The sequence below is a fragment of the Sebastes fasciatus genome, chromosome 5 (assembly GCF_043250625.1).
Source record: "Sebastes fasciatus isolate fSebFas1 chromosome 5, fSebFas1.pri, whole genome shotgun sequence".
Lineage (NCBI taxonomy): Eukaryota > Metazoa > Chordata > Actinopteri > Perciformes > Sebastidae > Sebastes > Sebastes fasciatus.
The window spans coordinates 11,963,307-11,979,090 of NC_133799.1; the positions used below are offsets into that span (position 1 = coordinate 11,963,307).

A 15,784-nucleotide genomic window follows, 5' to 3' on the forward strand; every position below is an offset into this window, starting at 1 on the left:
GTAATCACAGAGAGCAGAAGGGGACTGAACAACAGTTTAACAAGCCGAGAGCTCAGCATTGCAGCTGACAACTTTCCAGTTGGCCATGATGCAAAGTTTTTGTTGTCGTTTGCAACTGAAAAGAGGACAAGGGCAATCAGTGATTTAGCTGTTTTGCTATAGTTCAAGTGTTTTAGTGTGGACAGAGATCTTTACAAAACAAACAAATTTGACGGATTAGTGCGGACGGAGCCTGAGAGATGTCGTCAAACCAACACGCACCTGCAGCGTCCTCCTCCTCATGTTCCTCTTCTTGATGAGTGGCGGTCTTCCATGTTGGACAGAACAGGATGTCAGCTTTCCTGGCAATGAACTGCTCCACAAGAGGACTATCCTGCCCATCACTATTGCTGCACACAAAACACACATGTTCAGCAGAGCCTCTTTAGCGAATAACCCGTTGTCACAATAAGTGTTGTGTAATGCACGCTTAGCAGACAGGTGCATAGGAAAAGGAAACCAGGGAAAGGAAACGGCTGAACTCTCGCACACTATCGGTGCTGAGTTTATTAGAGATACAATTTTCGGTCATGGACCTTCATCAGGCATGAAATCCACAAAAGAACATTTTTATTCTAGAGCCACAGGCTGCAACAACCAATAAAAAGGGGCGTCACATCGCAAACACCTGAGACAAGTCAATTACAATATTACTAATAAAAACATCCCTAAAATAGGACTAGAGCTGAAACAATCGATCGGTAGTTGATAAGTCAATCAAAAAAAAAAATCAATCAGAAACTATTTTGATAATTTGTTAACTGATTCAGTCACTTTCAAGCAAAACTGCCAAATTTCAGCTTCTGCAAATTTTAGGTTTTCAACTTTTGTCTGTTTTATATTATAGTGAACTAAATATCTTTGAACTGCTGGTCAGACAAAACAAGCAATCTGAAGTTGTCATCTTTGTAACTGAATTGAATTGTGAACTTTTCACTATTTTCATAGAGTTTATAGACCACAATGAAAATAACTGTTAGTTGCAGCCAGGGAATGAAATTAGCACCTGTCACCTGCCAAATACAGGGTAAATGTTGGCTGTGGCAGGTAAAACTTTCAGGTCACCTGCCACCATGGCAGATAGGTTTTCCTTATATTAAGAAATGTTAGTTTTAAAAAGCAATTCCTAAATTAAAAATAGTCAGGGATTAAGGTTACATGATCCATATTTCTACTGTCTGTTACCACTGACTCAGTGTTTACTAGGGGTGGACGAAAAATATTGAGTATTGCAATATTGTGTTTTGTGATACTGTATTAATAGGGCGGCTGTGGCTCAGCGGGTAGAACAGGTTGTCCACCAATCGGAAGGTCGGTGGTTCAATCCCCGGCTGCTCCGGGTCACATGTCGATGTGTCCTTGAGCAAGATACTTAACCCCAAATTGCTCCCGAAGGCATAGCCATCGGTGTGTGAATGAGTATTTAGATTAGATCCTGATGGGCAAAGTTGGCACCTTAGCAGCCTCTGTCATCAGTGTATGAATGTATGTGTGAATGGGTGAATGCTGACATGTAGTGTAAAGCGCTTTGAGTGGTCGGAAGACTAGAAAAGCGCTATATAAGTCCAAGTCCATTTACCATTTAATTCTCAAAAAACCTGTATTGAATTCTAATTAATAGTTTACTTGCAAAGATTAACTCAGGATATACTTTACTTTATTTGCAAAGATATGCAAATCCTACTATTCTGATTGAATATTCAGATTTTATGCATATATCAGTGTTATTTATACTATGACAGTTTTCCTATAATTAGATTTTAAAAAATTGCAATATATCGCAATATATTGCATCGTAACCGCTGTATCGGGATTCGTATCTTATCGCCAATATTTAATTATAATTTCTTGCCAATACACAGCCCTAGTGTTTACAAGCCTAAAGCGTGCTACATAGATTTCAGAAGTGGCAGACAAAACAATTGTGTGGCTAGTAGAAATGTTCAGTCACCTGCCACAGTGGCATGTGAGGGAAAAACTTAATTTCAGACCCTGCTTGCAGCCCCTAAGACCAACAATATGTCAAGATCTACATAATACAAATGAGGAAAAAAAACTAGAAATAGAAAAAAATATAACAAAACATCAGATAGGATATGCAAGCCACGTGTTTTGTTTTTCTACTAGAGAAGTTCAAACTAACTCACCTTTCACAGGTGACCTTGCACAGGTCAGCCACCACAGCCTGGAAGTCTGGGTTTTCTGTTTGTTCACATTTCAGCTTGTTGAACAGTGATTCTCCATGATAAGTGAGACACTGCCTCAACAAGTCTCTGTCCATCCTACTGCTACCAGACTGCAGTCACATTATTGTCCAAGCCAACAAACACAGCAGCTGGTGAGAGTCGTTGGCTCTGATTATAACGACTTAGCAAAAGTGTTATTTGTCTTGCTTTTTTTAAATCGTCAAGATTACAGCTTTTGTGCATAAACTCTGAACGTATTTAATTATTTAAGGTCCATTAAATAGTTTAATGGACAACGTTTAGCTAGCTAGCAAAACAAACGCTAGTTATTCCTGCTAACACACGGCCGCGTTGATATTTATCTTCATAAAACTCACGATATTCTGATAGTTTTGCATCTGCTAAGTGCTCCGTTTTCTATAACTATAACACAACTATCGTTTTAATAACACAAAGTGTATCTAGAGCAGCAAACTGGACTCTTCTTGCTCAGATCTTCATGAAGACAACCATCGCCACGACAACTGGACTAGAGCGCATGTGCGGTGTGTGTGTGTTACACTGAAAACCAATCGGGAGAAACAAACTCCACCTAGGAACTAAAAAGTGGACGGATCAAAACATGAATTCAATAATTAAATAGTTTAGAGAAATTCAAAATTAAATGAAAAAAAAATTTATCAACTACAATACACCATAGTGTCTCCTCCTATAGGATAGATAGATAGATAGATAGATATACTTTATTGTCATTGTCAACGAAAAACAGTTTAGCAGCTCTTTGCAGTGAAAAACAAACATTAAAACATTCAGTCACAAGTAGAACAATAAATAAGTGGATCATCATAAAGTGCAAATTATGGTTCAGCAGCTAGTGTCCTCAGCCTTTGGGGGGGGGTTCTACACACTTGACAGCCTGTGGGTAAAAGCTGTTTCGTAGTCTGTTTGTGTGTGTTTTAATTGTCCTGTATCTCCTTCCGGAGGGAAGGGGAGCAAACAGTACATGTCCAGGGTGGGTGGGGTCTTTGGAAATACAGCTGGCTTTTTTACAGAGCCGACCAGTGTATAGGTCACTATACTATTGACTAAAGATGGCGGCGCGGTTAGACGCAGCGGCAATATAGGCAAGGCAGCTTTATTTGTATAGCACATTTCAGCAACAGGGCAATTCAAAGTGCTTTACATAAACATTCAAGAACATTGGGACAAAGTGCAAAAGAACATTAAGACATACTTAAAACAGTTATAAAAACATTAAAGATTAGAAAATAAAAACAAGCTAAAAATAAAAGCTAGGATAGAAGCTTAAATAGAGTATAACACACAAGAGTAAAAGCTCTTGTGCAGTATAAGATCATTATCTGGTTTAATAAAAGGCAGCAGCAGCAAACAGGAAAGTTTTAAGCTTTGATTTAAAAGAACTCAGAGTTGGAGAGCGGTCCTGCAGGTTTCTGGGAGCTTGTTCCAAATATTTGGTGCATAAAAACGTAACGCTGCTTCTGCATGTTTAGTTGTGACTCTGGGGACACTAAGCAGACCTGATCCAGATGAACCTGAGAGGTCTGGATGGTTCATAACATAGCAGAAGATCAGAAATGTATTTTGGCCCTAAACCATTTAGTGTTTTGTAAACCGGCAGGAGTATTTTGAAATCAATTCTCTTAAAGACGGGGCCAGTGTAGAGACCTCAGAACTGGACTGATGTGATCCACTTTCTTGGTCTTAGTGAGGACTCTAGCAGCAGCGTTCTGAATCAGCTGCAGCTGTCTGATCGATTTAGGAAGACCAGTAAAGACGCGTTACAGAAGTCAAGTCGGCTGAAGATAAATGCATGGAATAGTTTTTCCAAATCCTGCTGAGACTTCAGTCCTCTAATTCTTGCTTTATTTTTCAGGTGATAGAAGGCTGTCTTTGCAATTGTCTTAATATGGCTGTTAAAGCTCAGGTCAGAGTCCATGACTACACCAAGATTTCTGGCCTGGTCCGAGCTTTTTAACATTACAGATTGTCGGTGAGCACTAACCTTTAATCTTTCCTTTTTGGCTCCAAAAACTACAACCTCAGTTTTGTCTTTGTTCAGCTGAAGAAAATTCTGGCACATCCAATTATTGACTTGTTCAATGCACTCACTCAGTGCTTGTATTGGACTGTAACTTCTAACTTATAGCAGTTGTGTTAAAGGTAAATTACACTACTGCAGTTTAGCCCTACAAACCAAACAGCCTTTACTAGCCATTATGTCCTCACCCTCTCACAGGCACAAGTTTTTGACTTCCAATTTCCAGTGAACTTGGAAACACACAGGGACGACACACAATCAGCACGGGCTTCAGCTCAGTAGAGTTGAGCTTGAGTTCACAGCAACAAAGTAATAACATAGCAGAGTTTGAACTGACCAAAAAGCAGAGAGAGCAGAAGCAGAGAGGAGTAGCATTACACAAGAAACCGGTTTGACAACCTTGATGAAAGTTTCCAGAGAAGGCTTTGAGCCCATTAAGTACAATGGCATTTGGACTATGGGAAACTCATGTTAATGGTGATGTACTTTCCCTTCCATTTAATTTAGAGTTACTTAATACCAGCTAAAGTGGTTCTAAAACCAAGAAGATCCTCAGTGGAGTATCATCATCATTTGCAGTCTTAGATGCCATTGGAGCTATTTGTAAGCCTATTCTAAAACATTTCAACCTAAATACTTCAGACCTATTTCATTCAGAAACACATTCTGAATCATGTTAAGATAAGATGACATAATCCTTTATTAGTCCCACAGTGGGGCAATTTGCAATGTTATTGAGCATTAATATCATTTATTTAAACCTTTCAGAAAATGAACAGTAGAAAGAATGGCATACATGTAGTCCTAATACATTTAGATATTTAAATTTACCAGTCTAAAGCTGACTTTCAGTAAGTGCTTCAACTTTAAAATAATGAACTTATTAGTGTGTGTCACAACCATATCAGAGTTTGTGTTGGCCCAAAATGTGGGTGGGAGTAATGGACACAATATGCTTTGTTTTATTGGAGCAAATGGACCAGATACACACTTTTTAATGATACAGAACAATTTTCTAATTTATAGCAAATTATTTCGCAGACCCCCTGACAGAGTGCCACGGACCCACTTTGAGAATCACTGAGTTATGTTGCCAAAATATTTGACAGCGTTAATTTTCTTGGTAGAATTCTGTAAATGTTTCTGGTTAATAAGTTTTGCTTTGATGCATTTGAATGAATTAAAATATAAATCATTCCCTACATGTTTCTCTTGTATTACTTAATTATTCATATGGTGGAAAGAAGGTAGGCTATGTGTATTAAATCTATGGGTGAGCAAATGTCTTCCACTGTGTTTAAATATTATTGTAGTAAACTATCATTGAATGAAAAAAAGTCCTCCCAAACAAATATCAATCATAATATAGGATAAAAATCAAGCTCTACCACTTTCATAGAGGAATTATGGTGTCTTGTTGCTACCAATTCCCCCATTCTGTGTTAGCATGATGTACTCTGGCTAAGCATTTCCCATATTGGCTATAGCTTAGAATATGAATCATCATCCTTTGAGAAAAGAATGATTTCACTGATGAAACATTTTCAAATAAAGACCCACATGTGTAAAGACTATCCAACCTTACAAATCATTAATACTAGAAGGTGATCCATAAAGCAGTTTAAATAATTGGCAAGTACTCTTAAAAAAAAAAAAAGGATTGTCAGCCTAATGCCGCATGGTGAAAGGTCACTGTGGATTTTTTTCAATTGTATGATGTGTTTTAGGATTTATTTTGCATTGTCCTGTATATTGTGCGTCTATGACTTATCTGGTTTTTCAGGTTATATGAAAGTAGCTTCCGTCACAGATGCCTTGTCACTCCCTCCATAGCTGAGGGAGGAGTAATCCGCAAACTAAATGTGACAAACAATCATTGACAAAGTACTTGTCTACACCCGTAACTCACCATGGAGAGAAAAATCCTTTGTTGGATATTTTTGTTTGGATATTTACATACATCCTATGGACAAAGTAAGTGATATTTTTATGCCTTTGATTGTTTGTATTTTACTTTCCAATATGCTATATTGTATCAGAGCAGACTGGAGACAGTAGTAGTGTTAAGTATTCAAACCATTTTTCAGTAGGTCTATTTCAGTCTGTCTTTTAAATTTGACATTTTACAAAATATTGTTATTCATTATTTCCTGCTATTGATCTCTCCTAATACAGAAGCACATTCACTTGAGAACAAAAATTTGCCCTGTTTTTCTGGATTAACAAGATTATTAACTCAGAACACTGAGAAAAGTTTTCATGGCCACCAGCCTGCTGTGACCCCCGGCACTCTAGTAATATTGTGTTTATCCTCACCCATCACTGCCTGCCATTATGAATCCAAATTTAATGTATTTAGGGTTCTTCACCATACGCTTTGGAGCTTTTACTGGGGAAGGATTGCCTCCCACATTACTTTTACGTTTAAAAAATGTATCCATTTTGTGTCACGCATGCATCTGAAGGATGTTTAGCTAGGTAACAGTGGTAAAACACATTTGCATGATTGGCGTGGTAATATTCAAATGTAACTGGTCAATAAATTATGCATTAGAATTAGAATTTTTTTATTTATGGGAATTCTTGAGCACATTTATTTATAAAAATAACTAGCTTTTTAAATTACGCAATAAAATATTTACCGTGGCCCACTAGATGGCGCTCTGAGGCTCAAATGCATATGGAAATACTGAGGTATTTGATATGATTGCTTTTCTGAAATTCTTTCATATTAATATTACAAATAAACCACAACTGCAGCCACTACAACTCCTGCGCCAATCACGACAACTGGGGTTCCAACCACCACAACTCTGGCTGCAATGGCCACAACTGGTATTGCAACTACCACAACTACAGCTGCAATTACAACAACTACTCCGGCTCCAACCACCACAACTCCAGTTCCAACCACCACCCCTCCAGCTGCAACTACAACAACTACAACAACTACTCCGGTTCCAACCACCACAACTCCAGCTACAACTACAACTACAACAACTACTCCAGCTGCAACTACAACTACAACAACAACTCCGGCTGCAACCACCACAACTACAGCTCCAACTACAACAACTGGTGTTGTCAGCACTACAACTACGGTTCCAACCATCACAACCACAGTTGCAACTACAACAACTACTCTGGCTCCCACCACGACAACTCCAGCTCCAACTACAACACCTGGTGTTTTAACCACCACAACTACGGTTCCAACCACCACAACTACAGCTGCAACTACAACAACTACTCTGGCTCCAACCACCACAACTACTGCTCCAACTACAACAACTACACTGGCTCCCACAACCACAACTACGGTTCCAACCACCACCACTACGGTTCCATCCACCACAACTCCAGCTGCGACTACAACAACTACTCCGGCTGCAACCACCACAACTCAAGCTGCAACTACAACAACTACTCTGGCTGCAACCACCACAACCACATCTCCAACTACAACAACTGGTGTTCTAACCACCACAAGTACAGTTCCAACCACTACAACTTCAGCTGCAACTACAACAACTTCTCCGGCTGCAATCACCACAACTACAGCTCCAACTACAACAACTGGTGTTGTAACCACCACAAGTACAGTTCCAACCACCACAACTTCAGCTGCAACTACAACAACTGGTGTTGTCACCACCACAAGTACAGTTCCAACCACCACCCCTCCAGCTGCAACTACAACTACAACAACTACTCCAGCTGCAACTACAACTACAACAACAACTCCGGCTGCAACCACCACAACTACAGCTCCAACTACAACAACTGGTGTTGTCAGCACTACAACTACGGTTCCAACCATCACAACCACAGTTGCAACTACAACAACTACTCTGGCTCCCACCACGACAACTCCAGCTCCAACTACAACACCTGGTGTTTTAACCACCACAACTACGGTTCCAACCACCACAACTACAGCTGCAACTACAACAACTACTCTGGCTCCAACCACCACAACTACTGCTCCAACTACAACAACTACACTGGCTCCCACAACCACAACTACGGTTCCAACCACCACCACTACGGTTCCATCCACCACAACTACAGCTGCGACTACAACAACTACTCCGGCTGCAACCACCACTACTCCAGCTGCAACTACAACAACTAGTGTTGGAACCACCACAAGTACAGTTCCAACCACCACAACTTCAGCTGCAACTACAACATCTACTCTGGCTCCCACCACCATAACTACGGTGCCAACCACCACAACTACACTGGCTCCCACCACCACAACTCCAGCTCCAACTACAACAATTACTCCAGCGACAACCACCACTACTTCAGCTGCAACTACAACAACTACTCCGGCTGCAACCACCACTTCTCCAGCTGCAACTACAACAACTGGTGTTCTTACCACCACAGCTACGGTTCCAACCACTACATCTGCAACTACAACAACTACTCCGGCTGCATCCACCACTACTCCAGCTGCGACTACAACAACTACTCCGGCTGCAACCACCACAACTCAAGCTGCAACTACAACAACTACTCCGGCTGCAACCACCACAACCACATCTCCAACTACAACAACTGGTGTTCTAACCACCACAAGTACAGTTCCAACCACCACAACTTCAGCTCCAACTACAACAACTGGTGTTGTAACCACCACAAGTACAGTTCCAAACACCACAACTTCAGCTGCAACTACAACAACTGGTGTTGTAACCACCACAAGTACAGTTCCAACCACCACAACTTCAGCTGCAATTACAACAACTGGTGTTGTAACCACAACAAGTACAGTTCCAACCACTACAACTTCAGCTGCAACAACAACAACTTCTCCGGCTGCAACCACCACAACTACAGATCCAACTACAACAACTGGTGTTGTAAGCAACACAAATACAGTTCCAACCACCACAACTTCACCTGCAACTACAACAACTGGTGTTGTCACCACCACAAGTACAGTTCCAACCACCACAACTTCAGCTGCAACTGCAACAAATGGTGTTGTCACCACCACAAGTACAGGTCCAACCACCACAACTTCAGCTGCAACTACAACAACTGGTGTTGCAACCACCACAACTACAGCTCCAACTACAACAACTGGTGTTGTAACCACCACAAGTACAGTTCCAACCACCACAACTTCAGCTGCAATTACAACAACTGGTGTTGTAACCACAACAAGTACAGTTCCAACCACTACAACTTCAGCTGCAACAACAACAACTTCTCCAGCTGCAACCACCACAACTACAGATCCAACTACAACAACTGGTGTTGTAAGCAACACAAATACAGTTCCAACCACCACAACTTCAGCTGCAACTACAACAACTGGTGTTGTCACCACCACAAGTACAGTTCCAACCACCACAACTTCAGCTGCAACTACAACAACTGGTGTTGTAACCACCACAAGTACAGTTCCAACCACCACAACTTCAGCTGCAACTACAACACCTGGTGTTGTCACCACCACAAGTACAGTTCCAACCACCACAACTTCAGCTGCAACTACAACAACTGGTGTTGTATCCACCGCAAGTACAGTTCCAACCACCACAACTTCACCTGCAACTACAACAACTGGTGTTGTAACCACCACAAGTACAGTTCCAACCACCACAACTCCAGCTGCAACTACAACAACTGGTGTTGTAACCACCACAAGTACAGTTCCAACCACCACAACTTCAGCTCCAACTACAACAACTGGTGTTGTAACCACCACAAGTACAATTCCAACCACCATAACTTCAGCTGCAACTACAACAACTGGTGTTGTAACCACCACAGGTACAATTCCAACCACCACAACTTCAGCTGCAACTACAACAACTGGTGTTGTCACCACCACAAATACAGTTCCAACCACCACAACTTCAGCTGCAACTACAACAACTGGTGTTGTCACCACCACAAGTACAGTTCCAACCACCACAACTCCAGCTGCAACTACAACAACTGGTGTTGTAACCACCACAAGTACAGTTCCAACCACTACAACTTCAGCTGCAACTACAACAACTTCTCCGGCTGCAATCACCACAACTACAGCTCCAACTACAACAACTGGTGTTGTAACCACCACAAGTACAGTTCCAACCACCACAACTTCAGCTGCAACTACAACAACTGGTGTTGTCACCACCACAAGTACAGTTCCAACCACCACAACTTCAGCTGCAACTACAACAACTGGTGTTGTAACCACCACAAGTACAGTTCCAACCACCACAACTTCAGCTGCAACTACAACACCTGGTGTTGTCACCACCACAAGTACAGTTCCAACCACCACAACTTCAGCTGCAACTACAACAACTGGTGTTGTATCCACCACAAGTACAGTTCCAACCAACACAACTTCACCTGCAACTACAACAACTGGTGTTGTAACCACCACAAGTACAGTTCCAACCACCACAACTTCAGCTGCAACTACAACAACTGGTGTTGTCACCACCACAAGTACAGTTCCAACCAACACAACTTCAGCTGCAACTACAACAACTGGTGTTGTATCCACCACAAGTACAGTTCCAACCAACACAACTTCAGCTGCAACTACAACAACTGGTGTTGTATCCACCACAAGTACAGTTCCAACCAACACAACTTCAGCTGCAACTACAACAACTGGTGTTGTCACCACCACAAGTACAGTTCCAACCAACACAACGTCAGCTGCAACTACAACAACTGGTGTTGTATCCACCACAAGTACAGTTCCAACCAACACAACTTCAGCTGCAACTACAACAACTGGTGTTGTAACCACCACAAGTACAGTTCCAACCACCACAACTTCAGCTGCAACTACAACAACTGGTGTTGTAACCACCACAAGTACAGTTCCAACCACCACACCTGCTGGTCCAACTACAACATCTACTCTGGCTCCCACCACCACAACTACGGCTCCAACCACCACAACTACTGCTCCAACTACAACAACTACACTGGCTCCCACCACCACAACTCTAGCTCCAAGTACAACAAGTACTCCAACGACAACCACCACAACTACAGCTCCAACTACAACAACTGGTGTTGTCACCACCACAACCACTGCTGCAACTACAACAACTGCTCCGGTTCCAACCACCACAACTCCAGCTTCAACTACAACTACAACAACTACTCCGACTGCAACCACCACAACCCCGGCTGCAAGTAACACAACTGGTACAAAGCATTTACTGCATGAATGGTCCTCTGTTAAGGATATTGGAGAATAATTACAGTTTTTCTCAATAGTTTACACATTAACTCTGGTACTTGAGATACAATGACCACAACTAATTCTGCTAAAATACAAGCACATGTACTGCTCTACACTCAGATTTCAGTTCTAAACAACACTTTTTTCAAAACACTTCACTCAATTCTCCACATGTGGCACAATCTTCACGAGTGCCATCTCTTGTGTTAACATGGAACACACTACCATTGAAAATGCTAAACTTACAGTTTTCTCAATTGTTTACACACGTTTTCTTAAAGCATACCTCATATTGTCAGAACTCTACACACAAATCTAAAAACACACACACAAAGGGCAAAACGCCACAAATCTGTAAAATGAAACGCTGTCCTCAAAATAATGTTATGTCTTCTCAAAATGGTATTTTGTGTTCAAATGACACACACACACCATTATATGAATAGACATTTACAAGAATAAATTTGAACACTGATGTGATCAATGTAAAGCACTACTATGAATGGAAAACACTAGTAAAAATGAATTATAAGAGACGTATTCCTTTGGCACGTTCAGTGTTACTCTTGTAAAATATGTAAAATATGTAGAATATGTTCTGGTCTGATTTTCAGTGCCAAAAAACAATCTTTGAAAATGCATGAATGTATTGACATATATTTACAATGTGGAGGAAAATAGATATTTTCATCAGTGTGTAGTACAATACACTCTTGTGTGTTATGTTTGGTCAATATATTCATGTACTTTACTCTAACAATATCTCTGAAAAAAAACAAAAAACAAAACAGACTAGATTAGAAAAGTAGGAAAGTTAAAAGCGTTTTAGGTTGAGCACAGCAGTTTGTAACTGGTTCAAAGATAATCAGATCGTATGAACCATGTGCGTGCCACACCGTGACAACATTGGGTTTTTATAAATTATTATAGTTTTGAATGGGGTGTTTCATTTTGCAAAAGATCTGAGGTGTTCTGCTACTTGCGTGTGTGGTTATGCCAATTGTGTGTAGTGTTTTGACAAAATGAGCCCTGTTTTCTAAATTGTACTTAAGCAATTGTAAAAAACTGTAAGTTCATCCTGACAAAGAAAATTCATAGAATACATTTTGTCCCCAGGCTTTGCTCTACCCATTTGATTACTCAAAATTTGCAACTGAAAATAATGTTAAATGACACGAGAAATGAGTTTAGAACAATCAAATGAGTAACACAGTCATAAGTCATAATTGTAAGGGGTTTGAATGCATTTTGGTTAAACACTTTAAAATACATGAATGCATAATCTTCCACCAAGTGAATTAAAAAAAAAAACTAAACAAAACTAAAAACTGAAGCACACAATTCTGGGAATAGACAGATATCTATCAAGGCGATGCTATAAAAAAAGGTACTTTAGACTTTGATCTATGACATTGGAAGTTAGTGACACTCCAATGGTCATGAAAAGTGAAAGTGAATATTGACTTGTAGGCTACTAGACTGAAGACAAAATGAATCCTGAATTCATCCTAAATTTTATTTACAATTTGTAAATCAAATTAACCAAAAGATATTATCAACGATTCACATAATTTAGCTTTATAGCCTCATTTAAAATCAATTTCTCCTCATTTGTCTTCATCAATGATTATGTCCTGGTATTTCCTTTAACACTAGTAATTGAAAATCAATACTTGTATGTTCAAGGGCCTGTAGCATTTTACAAGAATTCTTTTAACATTGTGTTAACAAGTCACATTTTCTTTTATTTGTCTTGTATTAATTTCCATATTTTATTTCCTACAGGCTTGGTACATATACAGATGGATTTGACTTCCATTGGAGAGGTCAGCAATGGAACCATCATTGAACTTGTTAAACAGGTACAGTATGTAAAACAGAATGTGTAAAATAACTATTTTGTGAAGGATCTTCAGCTAACATTATCAATGATGATGCATACACATCATAAATATCTCTGTTTTCTTTCCATTTAGTTTTTTAGAGAACAGCTGTTGAATGGAACAGCCCACACACTCACCGTGACAAAGATTCAAAGGGTCGGAGTTGCAACCACAACTACAACTACTACCACAACACCACCAACAACCTAAACCACATCCACAACGACAACACTTCCAATGACCACTACAAGACCAGCAACTACCACACCCCCTATCACAACAACACCACCACCAAGCATGACTACTACACCCCCAAGTACCACAACTATGCCCCCAACTACCACAACACCATCCCCAATAACCACATCAACAACTTCAACACCTTTGAGCACCACAATAACATCTCCAATAACCACAAGTACACCAGCAACTACCACACCCCTTAGCACCACAACAACACCCCCAAGCACCACTACTGCACTTCCAACTACCACAACACCCTCAAACCAAGTAATTTGACATGTCAAAAAGGGTGCTCCGTAACTGGAGGAGCAGTTGCCATGCTGACGAGCCTGGTAACCAGGGAACGAGTAAACTATGTTTCTTACTCAATCTTTTTCATCATGTACACATGAAGAAATGTTTCACGCAAAACACTGACAATGATAACCTCAGTGAGTGCCTGATACGAAGTGATGATTGTACCGTAAATCTGGGAAATGAACATGAAACTGTTTTGCCTTGTACCATCAAGAATGAATTCATTAGGCTTATAGAATTTACCTTTCCAATTCATTGGAAACACCCACTTCGATTGTTATCAGACTATTAAATGGCCGTTATCAGTTGTCATTGGGAGCATCTGGTATGGCTCTACTCTACCTCCCAATTGGCTCAGAAGGCCTTTATCATCTATTGGTAAACTGGATCACAGCAGGGAGGTACAAAATTGTTAGGCTGTGACCTGTAGTGACCTTAGTAATTATGACGGGAGCAAAGGGGGAAGTCAGGTCATGGTATAAAGAGTGACAATGTCTGCGTAGGGAGGAGATCGGAATGGATGGGTGGGTCAAACAAACACAGGATTCTCCCCAAAGAGACCGCTGTTTCTGTCCCGTGTGAAACCAAAAGTCAACATGTTAACTTATTTTAACTTACATACGTAAGTTAACTTAGGCTGCGTAACAAACTTGTGTGATGTACATAACGTAGCTTATGTACGGAAAACTTACATAAAACCTTATTTTAATCCAAATCATGATCTTTTCCTAAGCCAAACAAACGCAGGACTGTCACCCAGAAGACCGCTGTTTGTGTCCAGTGTGAAACCAAAGTCAACACGTTGACTTATTTTCACTTATGTGCATAAGTTAACTTATGTCACATACTTAAAGGGATAGTTCCGTGTTTTGAAGTGGGGTTGGATAAGGTACTTATCCATAGTAGGTGTATTATTTACAGTAGATGGCGATTGGCGTGCCCTCAGATTGGAGAGACATACAGGAGTACTGACATTGTAGCAAAGCAATACAGTGCTGTGGATGGGGATGGCAGAAAAAAAATATTTTTGACACCTAAGAAAGGCTCACCTAAAAAAAATCAATATCTGTTTAAGTGTACGCTATATTCAGAATATTTTCACCGCTTTATCTTGCCGTTAGTCAGCCCTTTCCTTCTCCTTTCCGATGGAAAACATAACTGAAAGTGAAACTTACCTATGATCTCTCCAAAGCCAGCAAGCTCAGATGACAAAAACAGTATAGATACGTTTAAAAATATTCTAAATATAGCATACACCTAAACGCATATCAGTTTTTTTAGGTGAGCCTTTCTTTTAGGTTGCTAAGATATATTTTTCTGCCGTGCCCGTTCACAGCACTGTATTTCTTTGCTCCGGTGTCGGTGCTCCTGTCTTTTTCTTGATGGTGGGGGCCCACCAACAGTCATCTACTGTAAGTAATAAAAACACCCAAACGATCCCTTTAAGTTTACAATGTGCAGAAGCATTATAATAGCAGTGGTAACAACTGATAACGGCCATTTGATGGGCAAACATTCGAATTGGGTGTGGAAAAACAGAAGAATCTGGGCTGAGCTAAGAACAATGAGATTGTGTACAAGATGGGCAAGAGCCATACTTTCTGAGGATGAGCCATACTTTCATACATGCTGAGGATGTTCTATCTATCTGTCTGTGGTAGTTAGTACTATTTTCTTGCTTTCGTGTGCTGGGGGTAAGTGCAGTCGACGCCAATGGAATCAAAAAGATCATCAAGAAGGCTGGCTCTGTCTGGCGGGTGGAGCTTGATTTTTTTGTGGCGGTGTCAGAGAGAAGGATGTAGCTCAAACTGCAGAGCATCATGGACAATGACTCTCACCCTCTCCACGATGTGCTGGC

At 40.5% G+C, this 15,784-nt stretch overlaps 2 protein-coding genes and 1 long non-coding RNA gene across 4 annotated transcripts in view; 2 read left to right on the forward strand and 1 right to left on the reverse strand.

Annotated features, from left to right (window-relative positions):
* Positions 1-2,776, reverse strand: part of ttc14 (tetratricopeptide repeat domain 14) — a 28,049-nt gene extending 25,273 nt beyond the window's left edge. The window contains exons 1-2 of one of the 2 annotated variants that reach the window (XM_074635087.1): positions 2,187-2,767; positions 262-389 (exon numbers count right to left, since the gene is read on the reverse strand). In XM_074635087.1, the coding sequence (XP_074491188.1) occupies positions 262-389; positions 2,187-2,320 (262 nt within the window). In that variant the 5' untranslated portion in view covers positions 2,321-2,767. Of the gene's footprint in view, positions 1-261; positions 390-2,186 lie in introns of both variants that reach the window. The other variant, XM_074635086.1, reaches the window with a different exon arrangement.
* Positions 2,777-5,955: 3,179 nt separating this feature from the next.
* LOC141768420 (uncharacterized) lies at positions 5,956-8,492 on the forward strand. Its single transcript, XM_074636713.1, has 3 exons — positions 5,956-5,965; positions 6,123-6,258; positions 7,045-8,492. Exons 1-3 carry the CDS (start codon positions 5,956-5,958, stop codon positions 8,417-8,419), a joined length of 1,521 nt encoding a protein of 506 aa, XP_074492814.1. The 3' UTR covers positions 8,420-8,492.
* Positions 8,493-11,299: 2,807 nt separating this feature from the next.
* LOC141767610 (uncharacterized) lies at positions 11,300-13,789 on the forward strand. The gene is made up of 3 exons (XR_012593896.1): positions 11,300-11,466; positions 13,289-13,365; positions 13,480-13,789. It is a non-coding gene; the product is annotated as an uncharacterized LOC141767610 (long non-coding RNA).
* The last annotated feature ends 1,995 nt before the right edge of the window (positions 13,790-15,784 follow it).